The sequence below is a fragment of the Zeugodacus cucurbitae genome, chromosome 2 (genome assembly GCF_028554725.1).
Source record: "Zeugodacus cucurbitae isolate PBARC_wt_2022May chromosome 2, idZeuCucr1.2, whole genome shotgun sequence".
NCBI lineage: Eukaryota > Metazoa > Arthropoda > Insecta > Diptera > Tephritidae > Zeugodacus > Zeugodacus cucurbitae.
The window spans coordinates 57,749,966-57,769,459 of record NC_071667.1 but is presented as its reverse complement, the minus strand read 5'-3'; the positions used below and the strand labels follow the sequence as shown (position 1 = coordinate 57,769,459).

The 19,494-nt window shown below is 34.5% G+C and overlaps 1 protein-coding gene across 5 annotated transcripts in view; it reads right to left on the bottom strand.

Annotated features, from left to right (window-relative positions):
* LOC105214560 (aminopeptidase N) overlaps window positions 1-19,494 on the bottom strand; it is a 134,840-nt gene that overhangs the window by 78,720 nt on the left and 36,626 nt on the right. For 3 of the 5 annotated variants that reach the window (XM_029041877.2, XM_054225247.1, XM_029041878.2), the window contains exon 2: window positions 8,172-8,845. In XM_029041877.2, the coding sequence (XP_028897710.1) occupies window positions 8,172-8,196 (25 nt within the window). In that variant the 5' untranslated portion in view covers window positions 8,197-8,845. Of the gene's footprint in view, window positions 1-3,874; window positions 3,911-8,171; window positions 8,846-19,494 lie in introns of all 5 variants that reach the window. The other 2 variants (XM_011188058.3, XM_029041876.2) reach the window with 2 other exon arrangements.

Sequence of the window (19,494 nt, the reverse complement as noted above, 5' to 3'; positions counted from 1 at the left end):
TCTGTGTTTTTTGCTATTTTTGTATCAGCTCTCATCGTAGTGACGTCGCATCATAGATTACACAGCCACACAAAAAAAATGTTGGTTCTGACCTGGAGGTCTTACTATATGTATCTTAGGTTTTTGGAGTCATTAAATCTAAATCCGAGGTAAATTTAACCCCATCCGATCAGTGCTTTGACACAATCCGAACCAAAAAAAAAAACAATATGGTGTGCAGTTTTGTAAAAATTCATCTAATTCGTTTGAAACTCGAATCTGGTTTCGAGTTTTTCAAAATTCAAAATGGTGGACGCGTTTGTGAAAATTTCATTGGATTCGCTTGAAACTCGTTACACGGATGTTTACGGAGTCGCTGATTATGAAACTGGTGTGGGTTTTTCAAAGTCCTAGATGGTGCATCCAAAATTATGCGTATTTAAATTGTACCCGTCTTTTTGAATTTTTGAAAAGTAACGTCAAATTCGTAACCAAAAAAGTAACGTCAAATCGAAAACCCCCGTGTAATGAGGATTAATAATTTTGTTTTGTGTGGCCTGTGTTATTATTAAATTACTCTAATTGTTAATGTAAATGCCTATTAATCTGGACTCAATAGCCATAATAGTTTAATAGCGAGTTTATCGCCAATAAAGTAATTTACTAATAAAGTATTTTATGGAAGTGGCGAATTTACTTTTATTATTATTATACGACAGCAGTTAATAATATAATTACAAAACAATGTTAATCAATACACTACAGCTTCAATTGTTATTCTCTGATCCGGGTGTTAACACGATTTTTATAGCTATTATTAAAATATTAAATAAATTACTACGATTGAGTTGAGGTAAATGACTAACGTCAGCTTAATGAGAGGTGATAAACCACGATACGTCAGATTCAATAACTGTTAGATTGCTTTGGTATTTTTTTCTCATTTTACGAATCGATCTTTTAAAACATTAAAAGTAAACTTCTGATAATATTTTAGAGGACGTGACGTCATTTAGTAATTTAGACTAAAGTGACCTCAGTAAACAGCTTATTATACCCTGAACAGACAGGGTATATTAAGTTTGTCACGATGTTTGTAACACCCAGAAGGAATCGTCGGAGACCCTATAAAGTATATATATAAATGATCAATGTGTTGAGCTGAGTCTTGTTTTTTGTCAAATTTACTGTCAATTTGGAAAAAATGATATGAAGTATCTGCATTTAACATTCTATTCCCTGGCGAAGTAAAGAATGGCACTTTGACTATTCAGTAATCTCAATTATCTTTAAACTAGTTTTATTCTAAGTTATTAAATATATTTGGGCTAGAAACTTGCATGTTTCTCATATATGGAGTAGTTAGGAGCTTTTTCGGTTTACATAGGATTAGATTTGGGGTTTTTTATATACTGACCATACCATATTTGAATTATTTTAGGTTTCAGAATAACTATATTCTCATTGTTTCTAACTTCAAATACTCGTTGATAACCTAACTAGAGGAATATCATTTTTCGGAATTTTTTGCTTTCAAGTAAGCTTGGGTCATTATGACCGTAAGAATAGGATTCGCTGAGAAACATAGACTAGCACTTATCTAGATATATCCACTCAATAAATACATGCCAAGTGTTAAGTTACTGATACTAAAGTTACTTCGATGATTTTATTTATTGAGTTTTCTGTGGAATAATAACATTGCGAAGAGCATACAAATTTTGGCTCGATTTAAAAAAATCTTCCCATGCATTTATCTTACATATCTACATATTTGAATTATCGAACATTTATTTCCCATTGAAAATTTTCCAATTTCCTTTCAATATAATAAAATCGTAATAAACACTTTGGATACACATAAAATGCAAATAAATTGAACTTTTAATTTACAATAAGCCCTTGAAAATGAAATAAACAACATTATTAATACAATGAACCCACAAGTTACATAACCACTCAGCAGACAAACAAATTTATTAAAACACAAATATCAGAACATTAAATGGAAGATAGTAAAATGAATTGGAAAAGAATAACAAAAAAAGCATATTGATGCTATGAAGCGCTATACTCCTCTGCTCCAGAACAATTGAAGAGAGAAGAACTACTAACTTATAAACAATTGGATTCAGAAGGTTTTGTGAAGGTATACATATATACTTGTGTCACCTGCAGTGGGGGCGAGTGGAGCGGAGCAGTGAGATAAAATGTGAACTACACCGTAAAATCGACCGCCCAAAGCGCATTCATTGCATTTGAAAGCAATTGTTGTCACAACAAAGCTAGACAGTCAGTGGGCGTTGAAGGTGTAGTGTGGCATGCCACGTGCGCAACAATACAAATGTTACGGGTTTTTTCTCTCAATTTCTTCTGTTGTGGTTTCCTATTGTAAGGTAAACTGATGCTGATACTTGAGTAAGAGCTTCTACTGCCTGGTGTATGCTTTTGAATGTGATGGCAACGGCAATAGCTTGGTGACACTGACGAATAAATAGTGTTTGGTGCTTTGAATGCGATTCATTTGGTCTATAGAAGAAAATTAAGCGATTCTTGTTTCTTTTGACAGGTCATTAGATCTTATAGCTGTCAATTGAGTTAATTTACGAGTTCAGCGTTAGCAGTGAGTTTTATGTGGGATTAAGAGAAGACTATGGACGGATGTTATTTGAATATGGTAAAGTGGGTAACAGTTTAAGATATACAAAAGAGTTTGATGGGTATTGAGGTATGTGTATACCTTTTTTGCAATATGGTTCGCGATTTACATACAGGTTCGAATAGGGATATGTGGTGTTATGTGGTGTTGTAAACAGTTTTTCTTTTAAATATATGTTTTGATTGAAAACGGTGATATTAAAGAATAACAACATTGAATTCATTTTTGCAGAATATTTCTCATTATTTGATGTAGAAACCACCAATTGCCTCATATAGTTAATGTTTGTCAAACTTTCCTGATCGATAGAAATACCACTGAATGGACACATGTGGAGAACTGAAGAGAAGGTAAAACAATCGCTGGGAATCGAGGTGGGGCTCATACTCATTATATCTACTCATAAATATTAGAGACAAGTCTGCTCATAAATAGGTTTAAAGAAATCAATAGGAAATAAAAAAATGCTGAAATTGACCTCATTTCTCATTCTCTTTAAGTGATATTAACTTCGAAAAGTTTTTTCAAAATTGTTAATGAAACAAAATAAAGCAAACGGTTTGGTGCAGTTTATGGGCTGGCGGCGTCATGGAGCTGTACTTCTTTCGTGATGATTCACGTTATTGTGAATGGAAATCGCTACCGCTCAATAATAGCCGAATTTTTTTGGCCCGAATTGGATGATAAGGACTTGGACATGGTTCCAACAGGACAGCGCCACAAGCCACACAACGAATGTCACAATCGATTTATTGAAAATCAAGTTTTGTGATCTCACGTAAAGGCCCAGTCAATTGGCCGCCTCGGTCATGCGATTTGACGCCGTTAGACTATTTCATGTGGGGCTACGTCAAGTACATATGTATACATATATGGTCTATGTCAACAAGACAGCGACGATTGATGAACTTCTTACGAATATCGAACGAGAAATTTCAGCAGTATCGGCCGACTTATGCTTGAAAACCGTCGAAAATTGGGTTCAGCGTCTGGACTTCTGAAAGCGGGCTCGTGATCGGGTTCCAAACAGAATGACGTCGAATCGTACTTTCACAGGAATAAAGAATTTCATTGATATCCCAAACCGTTTTTGTTTTATTAAAAAAAACTTGTGTACTTCGCCCTTATTTATATATTTAAATACATATTTAAAAAAAATAAATACATTTGTTTATAATTATTATTTTTTAAATTCAAATTCATATACCAATACAAAACTATGACGATTTTAATTACCTGGACTCTCCACTCCCATTATTGCATCCGAATCTTCTATGCACAGTTGCAATGAAGAAATGCAAATGTTAGTAAATGTACAGGCATGGAAATAAGTAAATATTAGGTGGATTAGTAAAAGTATTATTTAGTTTTTTTTTTCAAATATTTGTTAATGAATATTGATAAACATTATTTGAATATTCACGGCATGCAACTTAATAATTGATTATAATTTAATAAAAGCATATATGTAGTAATACAGAATGAAAGAAGTAATAATCCTGAAGTCATATTTGTGGATAAATCAAACGAACCGATTATTAAAACGATTTAGAGGAAAAGCGAATTATTATTATTTTTTTCGGATATTGAAGACAACAACATAATTATACTTTCAAAATCTAATTTAGGTAGCTTTGGAAGAAATTCATCCAAAATTTAGTGAAACCGGGACCCTCACAGAAACCATTTATATTTCAGGATGCTTTGGACCACTTTTTCAACTATGGTATTTGTAGCCTATCCCTCAGTAGTACCAAATCCAAAATTTTAAATACGTTGGCTCGATCTAAATAGTTGGTTCTCTAATGATATATTTGAGGTGGTTCATTTTGTAAGAGATGAGAAGAGATGAGATGATTAGAAAGAAAAACCAGAAAGGAGTGCCTGAATTCACATGTATATATCGATTATAGATCTTCTAGGGGGAAACTTAATTTGATAAAAATATTTCAAGATTCCACTATCACTCTATAGCATATATGTAGCTTATCTCCTTCAGCCCGCATGGTTTTAATTTTCACTTATAGTGTTGTCGATTTTACTAATGAGTTCCGGAGACACTTGGTATAAGATAAATTTGGTCTGACAATCCTCTTTATTACATCATTTATATTTCTCACATGCTTAGACTAACTGAAAAAAATTCTATTCTGTACACTTTTAAACAAAATAATATTCAGATTTTTTCAAAATGTCACCCAATAGTGATGTCTTCACCTCTGCATTTTTCGATGAATACAAGCCTATAAATAAACACAATAATAATCACGCAAAAATGCAATAAAATTATGTGCGGCTTCGTTGTGTGCTCATCACAAAAATAAATATTGCTCACATTAAATAAAATGTTGTTGTTTTTGGTTTTTGTGTTTAACCGCTTGTGTAAAGATGGATAAATGCTCATCTGTCTTCGACATGGCAGCAAAGAACACAAACGGTGACAACACAACAACAGCAACCAAACGAAACAACATGTTTGACAATAAAGCCAAAAGCTTAACATGCAACCGATGAGCAATTTGCTGCATTACAACAACAAATGTGTGCATTAGCAGTGTGAAAGAATGTCTAATGTGTGCATGTGTGGACGCGCAAGAGTCATAAACACAGGTGCCAAATGTTGTAGCCGCACAAAGAGCCTTTCTTCGACGACAGCAAGCTGCTGCTGCCGTGTGTCTTCTGCGATGTACTAACATCGGGATGCTGCGTCGTGTTAAGCGATTTATAATTTTATGTTTTTTATTTAAAAATAAATAGGCTAATGAATGTAACAGAGAAGATAGGCCCGGAGCTGCGGGTAACAAAAAATTTCAAAGTCAAAATTGCATTTTTGTTTCAAAAATTTTATGATTTTCGAAACATAAATGCAGAGAACATTGAAATATATGTACATACACACAACTATACTCATGTTTTTAAAAATATATTCCTCTGTGGCCACCAAGCAGCGCCATGAGACAACTTGACAGTCCGCAGCGTGGAACATGCGTTCGCTGGCTCGCAATGAATGAAAACTTGCTTGGGCGGACAGATGGGTAATCAGTTTGGTTAGGCTGACTTTGCCTTGTAAACAAACAAACAATGGCGATGACGCAGACAACAATAAACATGATCATGACATAACAAGAATAAAGAAAAGCAAAAAGAGAAGAAGGGGCGTGAATTGCGGCGAACAAAGCAAACATATGCAAAACCAAAGCACATCAAGTAAAAAATTTGCATTCCATGGGCCAACTGCCGTCTGCCGTCTGCTTTATAACGCCCACTTAAGTTGCAACACATCAAAAGACAATGCGCGTATGTAGTGAGTGGCAGAAAAGCTAATTTCTTTGAATGCAAGTACCACTGGTCTTGAACGCGCTCAAAGCACATCATATTTGATTGATGCTGCTTTGTTGGCCGATGCGAAAATGCAATTTAATTTAATAGTTTTTGAACATTTTTTAAAAAATTGATGAATCAATTTTAAATTTTGCGGAAAATGGTACCACTGATATACACTTAATAAAAGAAAGCCATGTGCAATCAATGGTACTGACTTCTTACTACACGATAAACTTGCCAAGGGGGCCTAGACACAGTGATATTCCAGGTAACTGTGAAGCAGATGATCTAGTCAGATTAGGCACAGCATTACAATTGGATCCCAGTAACACTTGTAGACACTTAGTCGATAAGCAGGTCATGGATTGGGATGAATCCCGGTAGAAATAATCTATGATTTGCTCAACTAGCAGGCAAACGTGGCCTGATTGGAATAAAGGCGGTACGTGCCGGCTACTGAAATTTAAAAGGAAGGACACTAGTTGGAGTGCCGACAAACTGGGGTTACCAAACAATGACTACTGAGAGACTGTTATACATCTTCTATGTGAATGCAAAGCATTATACAGGAAAATAATCACAACAATCGGACACGGTTTTCTCGACGACATCTCGGAGGTTGCGCACATTAAACTTGTTGAGTTGCTCAACTTCATAAAAGCCACACAGAGCTTCAAAGAGGACATTCTAGTGTAAGGGGATTCGAGTTCCGGTGAATTCACAATTGGCCTTCTAAAGGCCTAGATGCGTCATCTGACATCCACTTTACTTACCTATACACTTCAATCATATAAGTATTATTTAAAATATTTCATAAATGTCGTGGTACAGAAGGCACTTTTTTGGCTCAATGTGCGCTTCGTTGCCAAATGTTAAAGGAAATATTTTTTGAATTTACAATATTTTTCAACCATTCCCATTATAGTTGGTGGGACGAAACAGACCAATTCTATGAAGAAGCAGGGTGCAATGCAATAGGATTTCCGAAAACTATTGTAAAATATTTCATATTTTTATAACAACAATAATTTTTATAAAAAAATATTTTTTTTTTCTTTTAAGTTAGAATTTAAGTCCTCGTCCAACGTGGTAAAGGTCGCACGCTATTAAATTACGAGGTTTTCTGTGAACTGATGACTTTTTATAAGAAATATTGTAATTTGGAAGTTTGGCCTTCCCATTACCTGGAGGACAAACTAAATTGTTGTTGGCCAGAAACAGGGATCTCTAACCCCTTCATCTATATCTAAATATGAAAATTTTCAAATGAAGTAGCGAATGTGCTAGTATTTATTGGTTCCTGCTTTCTCATTAAGCCAATTTTCTTAAAATTATATTCTGAGATCACTGTTCTAAGAACATTCTTCAGAGATTTCCACTGTTAGTCAATTTTGGGGTAAAACATTGAGACAAGAGACATCAATTGAGTGAAAAGGAGTATTCAACTGAGCAGTTAATTCTTTTTTAAATAAAAACTTGATGTATACTATTCAGTGAGCCGAATTATTCGGTCAAATTCAGGAAAGATTTACTTATTTCGTCGCAGGATGGGAAGTTTTCTGAATTCGATAGAGAAGTATACAAGAATGGAAAGAAATAGGGAAGTGGTTTTCGGTGGATTACGTAATATTTTAAGTTATGTGATTCTGTTGGACTAAGTTAGGTCAAGGGGTAGATCTCCGCAATTGCAGAGAATCTGCAAACTTAGAGAGCATCGACTGTCCTATGTGGCACCCAAACACTTCTAACTGATTGCCAAGAGCCTCATAATACGACAAAGCGCTTGGACTCTATTACAAAGTTATTAAGTCGGATAATGCCGATTGCAGTCACTTCGTTGGGTTTGTCGAAGCTGTGCCTACCGAAGTGTTTTAACTTTAGTTTGACGAAGTCTGGAAGAAGTACTTGAATGATTCCTCTTCGGCTTCCGCCAAGCAGGTTGAACAACTTTTGTCTGACTTGATGCCTAATCTCACCGCATATGTTCCTATTGGATAACCATCCAATCCAAATAAATTTTTTTTGTCTATTAAAAATTAAGATATTTGTTCGGAAAAAAAGCAGACTTAAGCAAACAAAAATTGGACAAAAATAAAACTTTGCATATGAAAATTGAAAATAATTTTTTTTTTCTAAAGATAACATATATATATAGATATATAATTGCATATATACACATATCTATTTGTGCATTAACTTTAGCACTCACCTTCATTCACGTAGCCGCCCTCCATCGTGCCAAACGTGTACAAATTGTTGCCACGAATTTTGTTGTTGTTATTATTGTCTCGTCGATTGCCGCTGAAATTTCGTTAAATCTTCTTTATGTTTGCTTTAATTTTGTGTATGTTTGATTATGTTTTTAATATTGCTGCTTGAAGATTTTTCTCAAAAACCGCTTTTGATTGTTTTCACAATTCCCGTTAAATACGAATAACAACAACTCAAGTATGTTTTTTCCGGCTGTCGCTATTTGTTAGCTTTTCCGCACTTTCAACACACTCAACTACACTTCAACATGTAGTTGCCACTTGGATTTTGGGAAATTCTTGAAATTCTCTCTCAAAGATTTCCACAAATGTGGCGGCTTTCTTTATTTCAGAACGCGAAACGTAGCAGCCGTCGAATTAAGTGTAGAAAACAAGAACAACAATTTTTTATCGTCGCTTAACACAAGTTGCAGCGAGATCGAGTCGTACACGCCTTCCGCTTCCCACTCACGCGCCTCGCACTTGGGGCTCTAAAATAGGCACAAAGTGGCACACTTAAGAACCAATTCGATCGACAATGGCGACAAAGCGGAAAAGTTCATTTCATTTGCATTTCACAATTATTTTTCACTTTACTCTACTTTACACGCCGCCGCTCACACTCGAGAAAACACTAAAAATAGCAAAAGAAGAGGCAAATGAGACAAGTAAAAAGAAAATTTTGTAGAAAAAATGTTAAAAATACAAAAACAAAAAATACCAATAAAAATTGTTCGGGAATAGAGAGAGAGTCAAATAATTGGGTTGTGGGCAGTGAATGCGCCGCGCTGCAGCTGCAGCAACAACAACGGCAGAAATCGCAGCGATAAAGACGTGGCGCGTTGTCTTTGACTTTTTCGTTTGAGATATCTATTGATATGTGTCTGCCTATGTAAATCTGTGTCTTCATGGGTATGTATGTATGTATGTATGTATATAATGGCTGTCAGCTGCTTTTATTGCAGTAAATGTTGTTGGCGTGCACTTGCAGCCGCCGAGATTTGCATAATCGTTGGGAAAGTGTGCTGCAAGCGATGATCTATCGATTATAAACACATAGAAACATACACACATATATATATACAATTTACATATTTTGTTGTAATGTGTGTTGTTGCAATTGTTGATGCATGCATGTTGTATGTTGTTGTTCGCCGTTCATATTCCCGTTTTCTTGCGCTTGTTTAGTGCTCTGCTCTACATACTTCAATTTTTTTTTTTATACGTCTTTCAACACTTTGTTAAATCCCAAGCAGGCAAACATAGACACAGGCAAACGCGTAGCAAAAGCTTTAAAATTACATTAGAAAAAAAATTATTGTCTGCAAGTTGTTCGAAATGCAGTTTATCGCTAACAACTTTCGATTATCTTCACTTTTATTATGATTATTATATAATTTGAGTTTGGATTTGCATTTTTTATTGCATGCGATATTTTTTTATATTTCTTACATATTTTTTATTACTAGTCGTGAAATAGTTTAGTTACAGTTATTTTTTTTCGTTTCGTTCGTGAAATCGGAAAATGGCGTATTAAACAGTAAGACCTGAAACGAAAGAGAAAAAAAATAATTTCATTAGATTTGTAATAATAAACATATATAATTAAAATTTATAATAAGAATAATCGGTTGTTCAACCTTTTGGATATAACTGACTCTTAATACCATTTATACAACAAAATAGTAGTCTCACATGATTTTACGTAGCTGAAATGTGCTTGAAGGTAAACAAACAAAATACTATTCTTTTTGATATTGATGCCTACCGTTACCGTACTAAGTTTTTTTAACTGCTAGATTCCGGGCTTTCAATGCCCGATCGAACGTTTATTTAAAGCCGTTGTGAAGGAAACCCCATAACTTTTTTACACGAGAATTCCTTGTAACAGATCATACAGAATTGACCTTAAGGGGCGATTTTCGTGATTTTTTTTTTTTTTTAAAGTACTCGATCGATTGTTTCGAAGTTTTTCTTACAATTCAACATTCTTCATACAAAATATTGAAAAATAACGTAGTTATATGCTATCTTCGGAGGTTGCAAAAAAAAAGTTCCCTAACTACTGACATGATTCCGCCCGTATGAGTTGCTGAAATAAAAAAAAAATCAGAAAGGATATTAAAGTTAAATATATTTCCTATACAATGACCTACGATTTTTAAAAATATCAAAAATCGACAAAATGGCGTAGTTCTGAAAAAAAATGGTCTTTTTTAAATGCCAAATTGACATCTTTCAATCTATCAAAAATATAGTAAATATATTAAAGAATATTCAGTTTAAATTTGAAGTCGATCGGTCAATGAATCGTTGACTTATGATGTAAGCAATTGTGAAAAATATCGTTTCGAGAAAACGCGTTTTAAATTTCGCCTATAGCTCCTTACACCTGCGGGCGGTCACTCTTTAGAACGCTACCATTCAAAAACTATTCAAGATACGATCTTACCGCTTTCACAGGATATTTTTGAAAATATAAACTATCGAATAAGCAAAAAATCGATTTTTTGAAAATATCACACTGGTGGCCTATACTTAAGCCAGAGTTTTGGGTTTCTCAGCAAACAGAAAATACAATAAAAATTAATATAAGTGTCTTCAAATCCAGCTTATCAGTATCCAGCCTCCTAATAATTGTATATTCAATATGTTACCTCAACCAATATTACGACATGACACGTCCTAAAGGAAAGAGACTGATAAACGTTCGAGGTTATCCAATATCTCCCCCACATTATTGGGAAGAACTATGTAAGTTGATGTATGTGTTGAATACCAAACCAACTCACCTATTCTGCTTGTTTTAGGGTCATTGGACCATAACGTATATGATATATGTATATAAAGTATATATATTGGTGATCTTAACCTCGGAAAATATCTGACATATAATTTATTAAACGACGAAAGAGAAAGTATAATAGTATTTGTAGATAAGAGAACCAAATCATCTGTCTATCACGTTGAGGATGACATTACGAACTTATGTTTATTTTACAGTCTCGACTTCACTAAATAATTCGATTATTTAGTGACAAGCCTTTTATTTAGCTCAATATGAAACTAATAACCTTTTCGCACAGGGGTTAATTGATCAATTAACCGATCTTTGCTCGATTACAGCTTTTCCATTAACTTTTAGTCGAATGTAATTTGAGTTGAAACTGGCATGCAACTCTATATTGCCCATGCTGGAAATTTGGTAGTGTTTATTGATAAAATCAACTGATGAACCTTATCAACTTCTTATGAACAGCAAAAATAAAAATTTATGTCTGCTGATCTTTAATCGAGTAGCCGGCTGTGCGAAAGACAAAAACTGGTTTTCCAATTATAACCATATTGTACTCAATTTATTTGGCTGTGCGAAAAGGCTCTTTAGTATAATGAAGATAGCTCGAATTTATTTATGAAACTTAGCAAATTTCTACTTCACACAAGTGCACAAGGTAATACAATGTGACAAAAACCCTCGGTATCTAAAGAAAGTACAAGCCGATCAGAATATTTAAATAAGACGAGTGAGAAGCATATTCAAATTTTTCGAAAAATCTTGTCTAAACAAATTTTGCTTGCCGCACCGAAATTGTAGTGCCTTAGGTGCGTTTCCAAGAATATTTGGTATGCTATGCATATATTTGGTATGTATCAGAAACCAGCCAAAAAATCAAAGAATTTCGTTCTTCAATGTATACTTTTGAACTCTACACATTCCCAAAAAGTTTGCACATTCCCTATATGTATAAATAGTAGTACAAGTATGTATAAATATTTTAGTATTTTGTGTATTTGTTTATTTATTTTATTTAAACATATTTTTGTTCCTCGCCATTTCTCAGCCACACCATGCACCATTAAAGTGAAACTTTTTTTCGCACGCCTCATAATTCGCGTCCATCAGTAAAAGCGAGAAAAACAATGCCACAAACAAATTTGTTGCAATAATACACACAATAAGCGCTCAACGAGCAAACAAGAAGTTTATGCTCATAATTGTAAAAGCCACAATCAACAAAATGCATTTGGATATGTAAATTTGTGTATATGTGTGTGTCGGCTCATCCATTTAATGCACAGTCAACCCAACGGAACCTAGTGCGTCTATCATATATACATATACATATATATGACGGGGTACAGGGTGGTACATAAAGTTCTTTCCCTTTCCTTTATATGTTATTTTGATAGTGACAATTCTTGCCACTGATGGTCTATACAGAAATGTATTATTTTATTAAACATCTTCGGAATGAGACGAAAGGATTTTGTTCGAAAAATCAACTTTCTCTGTCAAAAACTCCAATTTCATGGTGGAGACCAATTAACCGCCCGATTTGATTATCGAAAAATCCCTACGTGGTTGTCTCGAAGTCAATGCGTTCTCAGAGAGTGACAGCTTAATTCATCGGCCGATGGCTCTCGAAGTCTACCACATCCCTTCGACTTTATTTTTGATATAACGTGAAAGCCCTATGTAATTGGAATATTTTTTTCTTAATTTGTATAAAGAAATAAATTTAATTTGTATGAGAATGGAGAAAAGAAAAAAATATTTTTATTATTTTAAAGAAATATAGATATTTCATATGAACCACCCTGTCAATGACAACACTACCTTAACGCTTATTGTTTATATTTCAAGTGAAAATATAATCTTCGCAAACATTCCCGTTTTATATCTGCCTGCTGACTTGACTGAGATTTATTACAGCTTGCCTCTGCAATAGCTCCCAGCGGCCGCCAAGCGCCCAACACTGAGTCTCCACCAGCACAGCACACGTCAGTGCCATTGGCAGTGCTGCACTTGTGCACTTTCATAGTTATACTATGACACACACAAACACACATTGGAGGCACACAAAGTGGCAGTGCGTCTAAAATTAGCAGCGCCTGCAACTCGGCTGTCTCTGCCGCCACAGCAGGAAGATCTGAAAGAAATTCGCGTTTTGCATATCTGCCAAGTGAATTGTGCATTGGATGCAATGCAGACTGGCCCCACGAACCGCATTTGCAATTTCAAGTGCTTTTATGCAACTAAGTAGACTGTAGTCTGCCCGAGTGCGCCTTGACATTTGTGCGCTGCACATACGGTTCTTTCGAGAAATTTTAATGAGCCACAAAATGAGACAAGTTCAGTGGAATGAGATGTAACTGCTAGTAGTTGCCAACACATATTCACATGTATGCAGTTGTATCCATCGTTTTTTGTTTTTGCTCGTAAACATATTCGTAACTTGTTCCGATAAAAACGCAGTGGCGACGGCCGTCCGTCAAATCGTCAACACTGTCAAACTAGCCATAGATAGCATGCGTATTGTTAGAAAATGTAATTATTATTGTATGGTTAAGTGAGGGACCAAGCTGTCCAAGCCGCGTGCGTGGCGTCTCATATGACGTGCTGACAGCACTGAGATGAGCTGTCACTTGTCTAGTGAATAAGTATGCAAAAAATGTGTACTTTGCTATAAAGTAACGTTATTTCGTTGGACTTGGTTGACTCATAATATATGTATGTGATTGGCGTTGCAACCGTTTAGCCGGTTATAGCCGAATCGACGATAGTGCGCCACCTCTTTCTCTCCTTCGCAGTTCGGCGCCAGTTGAAGATCCCAAGTGTGACCAGGTCGCTCTCAACCTGGTCCCTCCAACGGAGTGGAGGCCTTCCCCTTCCTCGGCTTCCTCCGACTTTACTGTTCAATTGCCTACTCAGTCCAAAGTAGCACCTGTTGGCAAGAGTTATTCTGCGCTGGATTTCGAGGCTGACATTGTTCGTGTTGTTGATGCTGGTTCCCAGATAAACGAAATTATCTACAACTTCAAAGTTATGACTGTCAACAGTGACGTGGGAGCCAAGACGCGAATGCGCCGACTGTTTGCTTGATGACAGGAGATATTTCGTCTTGTTCTCATTCACCTCCAGACCCATACGCTTCTCCTCCTTATCCATGCGGGAAAAAACAGAACAAACGGCGCGGTTGTTGCTTCCGATGATATCAATATCATCGGCGTACGCCAGGAGCTGTACACTCTTGTAGAAGATTGTACCTTCTCTATTTAGCTCTGCAGCTCTTATAATTTTTTCCAGCATCAGGTTAAAGAAGTCACGATAGTGAGTCACCTTGTCTGAAACCTCGTTTGGTATCGAACGGCTCGGAGAGGTCCTTCCCAATTATGACGGAGCTTTATATAGCGGAGCATAATATATACTAATAACAAATATAGTTGTCTATTGACCCAAAAAAAGTAAAAAAAGAGGAATTCGAATTCGCTATTTTTATCAATTACCTATTAAGAAGCTAATATACCAGCTAATGTGACGTCGCTATAAAACAATAAAATACTCATTGAGAATTTATTAAGGATCCTTTACTTTTCGATCTTTTAAATTATAGCAAAAGTGATTTTTTGGTGTCTAGTTCTTTATAAAACTAGTTGTCATCAAAAAAAACTTCGATTTACAAAATTTTAGAATAAATTAAGCTTCCTGCGTCCCCAAAAGCTTTATAAAATATGATTTTTAATGGTGTCTTGTTTGATATTCCTTAACTCGAAATTCTCCATACCTCAAAGTCTTAAATTGCCAATATAAGTCAAATTTCATACAAATTTCCTTCCATAAATCGAACTTTTCGAGCAGGACATAATACAAAATTTGAAATTTTACTATCGAGGCAGAATTTTAAAAGAGTCCTTCTATATCGAAGTGTTCTAAATCGAAGTTTTTTTGTGGATTATGATACACTCGAATCAAATGAGGGAAGTTCAATTATTCGTTCTCGATAGTATCAAAAAAATTAAAATTTCAATAATTTTCTGAAAAATCAAACTATCGACTGTTTCGACCTCTAATCGATACAACAAGCCGAGGTAGATCATTACCTTAGCGCAATGTTACCAAAATATTATAGCAAGGACGTTTCAAGAGTAGCATCTGATGACTAAATATTTGTATAACCTAAAAAAATTGGTTGCGAGAAAGGTAACCCTGGATCAGGATATATACTTGGGATTTAATTTGTTATCCAAGACAATTTTCGACCAGCAACGTTTTTGACTCTATTTTTATAACAAACCAAAAAAAAAGACAGTCTTAAAAGTTAGACGGTTGTATATTAAGACCGTCTTTTGGTAAAACATTAAATAATATAGGCTCAATCGATGTCGATACACCCATTACAGGTCTTTTCAATATGCTTTTTGTAGTTCGATTAATCTTTTACTTCAAAATAGCTCTCAGTCTGGACAATATCTTTTCAGCGATAGTACTCTTGAGGTCTGAAATTAGAAAAAAAAATTTTGTGGCTTGATACGGAGAAACCAGACCTTCATAAACATCGGAATTTTCTTTTTATCCATTTCAAATAAAAAGGACTTTCATTGCCATATTTGGACTAAGATTAAGTTACTATACTATACAAATATCTTCAATAATATAAATAATATAGTCGTTAAAATGCACGTGTCTGTAAATATATACAGCAATTTGCTTTGCTTATTAGTTAAATCACGCGTTGGCTATTCAAAGGAAAACCGCTAACAAACTAAAGGTGTGAAAAATAAAACAAAAAATCTTAAGTTTATTTGCTTAAATGCTTATCGTAGCTTAGCTGTGTGTTAAGACGCATGTTGTCAAGTGCAAAACAGTTGTTTTGCTTTACTACACTAGCTAATTTTAGTGTTTTGTTCATTAAGTATTGCGTAAATATTTATATTAACCCACATGTGGTACCATTAGGTGGCTATTACTATTACTCGATTACTAAATTGAAATATATTTTCTAGTTCAGAGGGATACAGGTTTTTGCTGGTATGAAGATTAAAGCGGAGTTCTAAAGCGAAAAAAAAAAAATAATTCTCTTAGCTCAGATAAGGGTTAATTTGACAAAACAACTTAAATCGAAAGTGGTAAGTACATGCAGACATATATGTACATATATTACTGTTGCTACTACTTTTATATACTATAACTATATCACTATGGATGTATGTGGGTGTATATATTTCAAAAGATACAACGGCGCGTAAAATAAAATAGAATGCAAATAAATTGCAAATTAAGTCGTACTCAAAAATAAGCCACATTAAACTCGTATCTATGCCTTAACGTGGCCATGCATACTTTAATATGCAAATATTATATGTATGTATGTGGAGCATCCATATAGTATGTAAATACTATATGTATATAATGACGTCAGCTTTGGCACAAAAAATGTTGCTGTGAATATTTAATTATCATTTAAATTTTAGTCGGCTTTATTTAAGCAAAATAGAGTATAAACGAGAAAGTATGTATGTATATGTAAAGCAGGGTGATAAACTCATACGCGAAATAAGGCAAATACTTACACACTTATGCAAATGAAGACATGTTGGTGCATATATTAAGTAGTGTGTATGTGCACTAGTAAAATTAGAAAAAAATACTTTTATGTTTGTCATAAAGTTTAACTGAACTAATTGTTTAGTGTTGGGAATATCTTGCGACGATTATCTTTTGAAGTCATTAAGAGAAGTACGCCTATGAATTATGGTACTACTTTGGTTATTTTTAGAATGGCAAAAAAACAAATTGTGGTTGTTAAATATTTTTCATACACCCTTAATGGGTTCGGATGGTTCATAGAAGATTTTTAAACACCATAATGTAATCTTCGTATATGTACCTATATATGATATTTAGTCCATGGAAAGTGTGCAAATCGAACAAACAGCAACTGGCATAATGATTGAAGCACTTTAAAAAGGTTGCTGAGGATTGATTAGAGACTATTTATTACCTTTATTGAATACCCACAGATATTTGTCCATCGATTTTTTGCCGATTATGAGACTACTGTTTAGAGTTTACCTCAAAGTTGAAGTACAAAGCAATGAATATACAATGAGTTAAACCACTTAGTCAGAAGTTCGAAATCCCGTATCTCAAATCAAATAAATTAACACTAAAAAGCGAAATGAAAGTTAAAGACCACAAGGTTACAACACATTTCGTTCTTTCACCGTCCAGCTTTAGCTAAATCGAGGCTGAAACATCTCGACAGCACTAGCTTCGGCGAACGAGGTCAATTGGCCTGTTTAGATATTTACAATATCTCTGTTATCTATATTTAGTAGTTCTCGGCATCACAAAAAACTGACGATTTTAGCTGTCTAAGTGAGATTCATTGGATCAGCCCATTAAGTTAATTATAACATATTTTAAGAATCGGTTTAAGTTAAAGGTGACATAAAATATTAAGTCTACAAATTATTCAGATTTAGGGAACCGAAAACAAAGTAAGGAAGAGGTACATGTGTAACCTAACATTATATACTCTTACGATTTATTTATTTATTTTTATTATGAGAACACACAATTTGTCCCACATATTCTGAATAAATTTCACTAGAAAATAATATTATTATTATATGTAATACTATGTTTGTATATTATTTATATGAGAGCTGAGATAATTCCAGGACCGATTATAACTATTTTTGCCATCGCTACATTATATCCAAGATATCACTTAATTTTGCTAAGATATCTCACATATTAACCGATACATACGGTCCTCTTGAAGTTTGAAAATCCGTATACGAGGTATATGGGGGCTAGAGGAAAGATTTTGCTCATTTTTTTGGCATAGACGCACACTGCTAGATGATGTGTTCCTTTATCTGCTTTGAATTTCCTTAGAATATCTGAAAGATTTACCAATATACGAAGCCTTGAAAAGTTATAGTCCGATTTGAATGATTTTTATACGGACTATGTCACACGAGAATCAAAGTATTTGTGCAAAGTTTTGTTCCGATATCTTCACTGGTACTTAACTTATTCATTGTAAAGTGAACGAGTCAGTTGAACTTCAAAATTGTGGTATATGAGAAGTAGGCGTAGTTGCGTGGAAACTAGAGCAAGAGTATAAAAATTCATTTGAAGGCGCTTAAACCTGAACACTTTAGGAGTTAATATAGTTTTTTATGTAGCCAACATAAGACCCTATTTATCACTCGCCTTAAGAAAATTTTATGCTCTCTACCATTCCATCAATAGATCTTGAAAGTAGAGTTCGATTTTTGTTATCTCTAGACCGGACGGGATCGGTATTGGTCAGAAAAGTTCACCGGTTGCTGAATTGCTGCAACCAGATATTTAATTCTTATGACGTCATCGAATGAGATACCAATAAACCCACGACGAGCTTCAGTCCACATAACTTTGAAGCAAAAAGTCTGATATTTGTTCGGCTTTTCGAAAGTAGGTTCAACTTAATCGTCTTCTTAATGTTCGTAATGTGCCCCAGTTTGATTAGAAACAAATTCTGAGGGTTAAGTAGTTTAATCGAATGAAATATATACAATATCTGCATGCGTCTTGCCAAACACTCTGTGGATAAGTTCAACATTAAGTTGGTATATTTCTTGAGAATTTTTTTAGTCGACAATGTGACATTTACTTATATTATGTAGATACCCAAAGGACAATCGCATATGGTCGACTTGTTTTTTTTTTTATAAGCAATTATTTTGAATTCCACTGAATTATGAAATCTCATTTGATATTAGCTCTAAACGATGCGTGTTCGGATTACTTTTGCTTTTATAAATTACTTCATTGGAAACAATATTTTTTAAATTATTTTTGAATGCAGTTTTTATTATTTTCAATTTCTTTGAATCGCACTTTTCAAATTTCATGACACAATTTCAAATTTCTTGATATTAATTGCTCACTGTCACCAGATCACTATCCAAGTCAACATGCAAATTTAAGGCGATTAAGACAAACGATCAACCAATAGACACACACACATTTATATTTATTGCTAAATATTGCTTAATTCGTAGAAATCATAAATAACGAAATAAAAAAGCAATTTTTAATAAATTTATCACGACAAGCGATCAGCAAAATAGCGGAAATTATTAGCACAAAGTGAGGGCGTACGCGAGTCAACAGAGGACACAATTTTTTTCTTGTTTTTTTTTCAACAAAACACCCACCAAAAAATAAGCTTTTGAGTGACAACGACCAGAGTAAGGCAAGCAGATAACGAGCCGCCCCAACAACGCAAGCCACCGTACCGAATCGAACAACCGAACAATGACAAAGTCGCGATTAAACTGATAGCAATTGAACACAAACGGCGGCATTTGGGCGACAGAAAGTAAAAACAAAAGCAACAAGGAATTCTAAGCAAACTTAGTGGCCAACAACAACAAAAGCGCCACACACAATTGTAATGAAGTACGCAGAACCGTAGATTTCTGCGCGCCGCCACATTTAAGGAG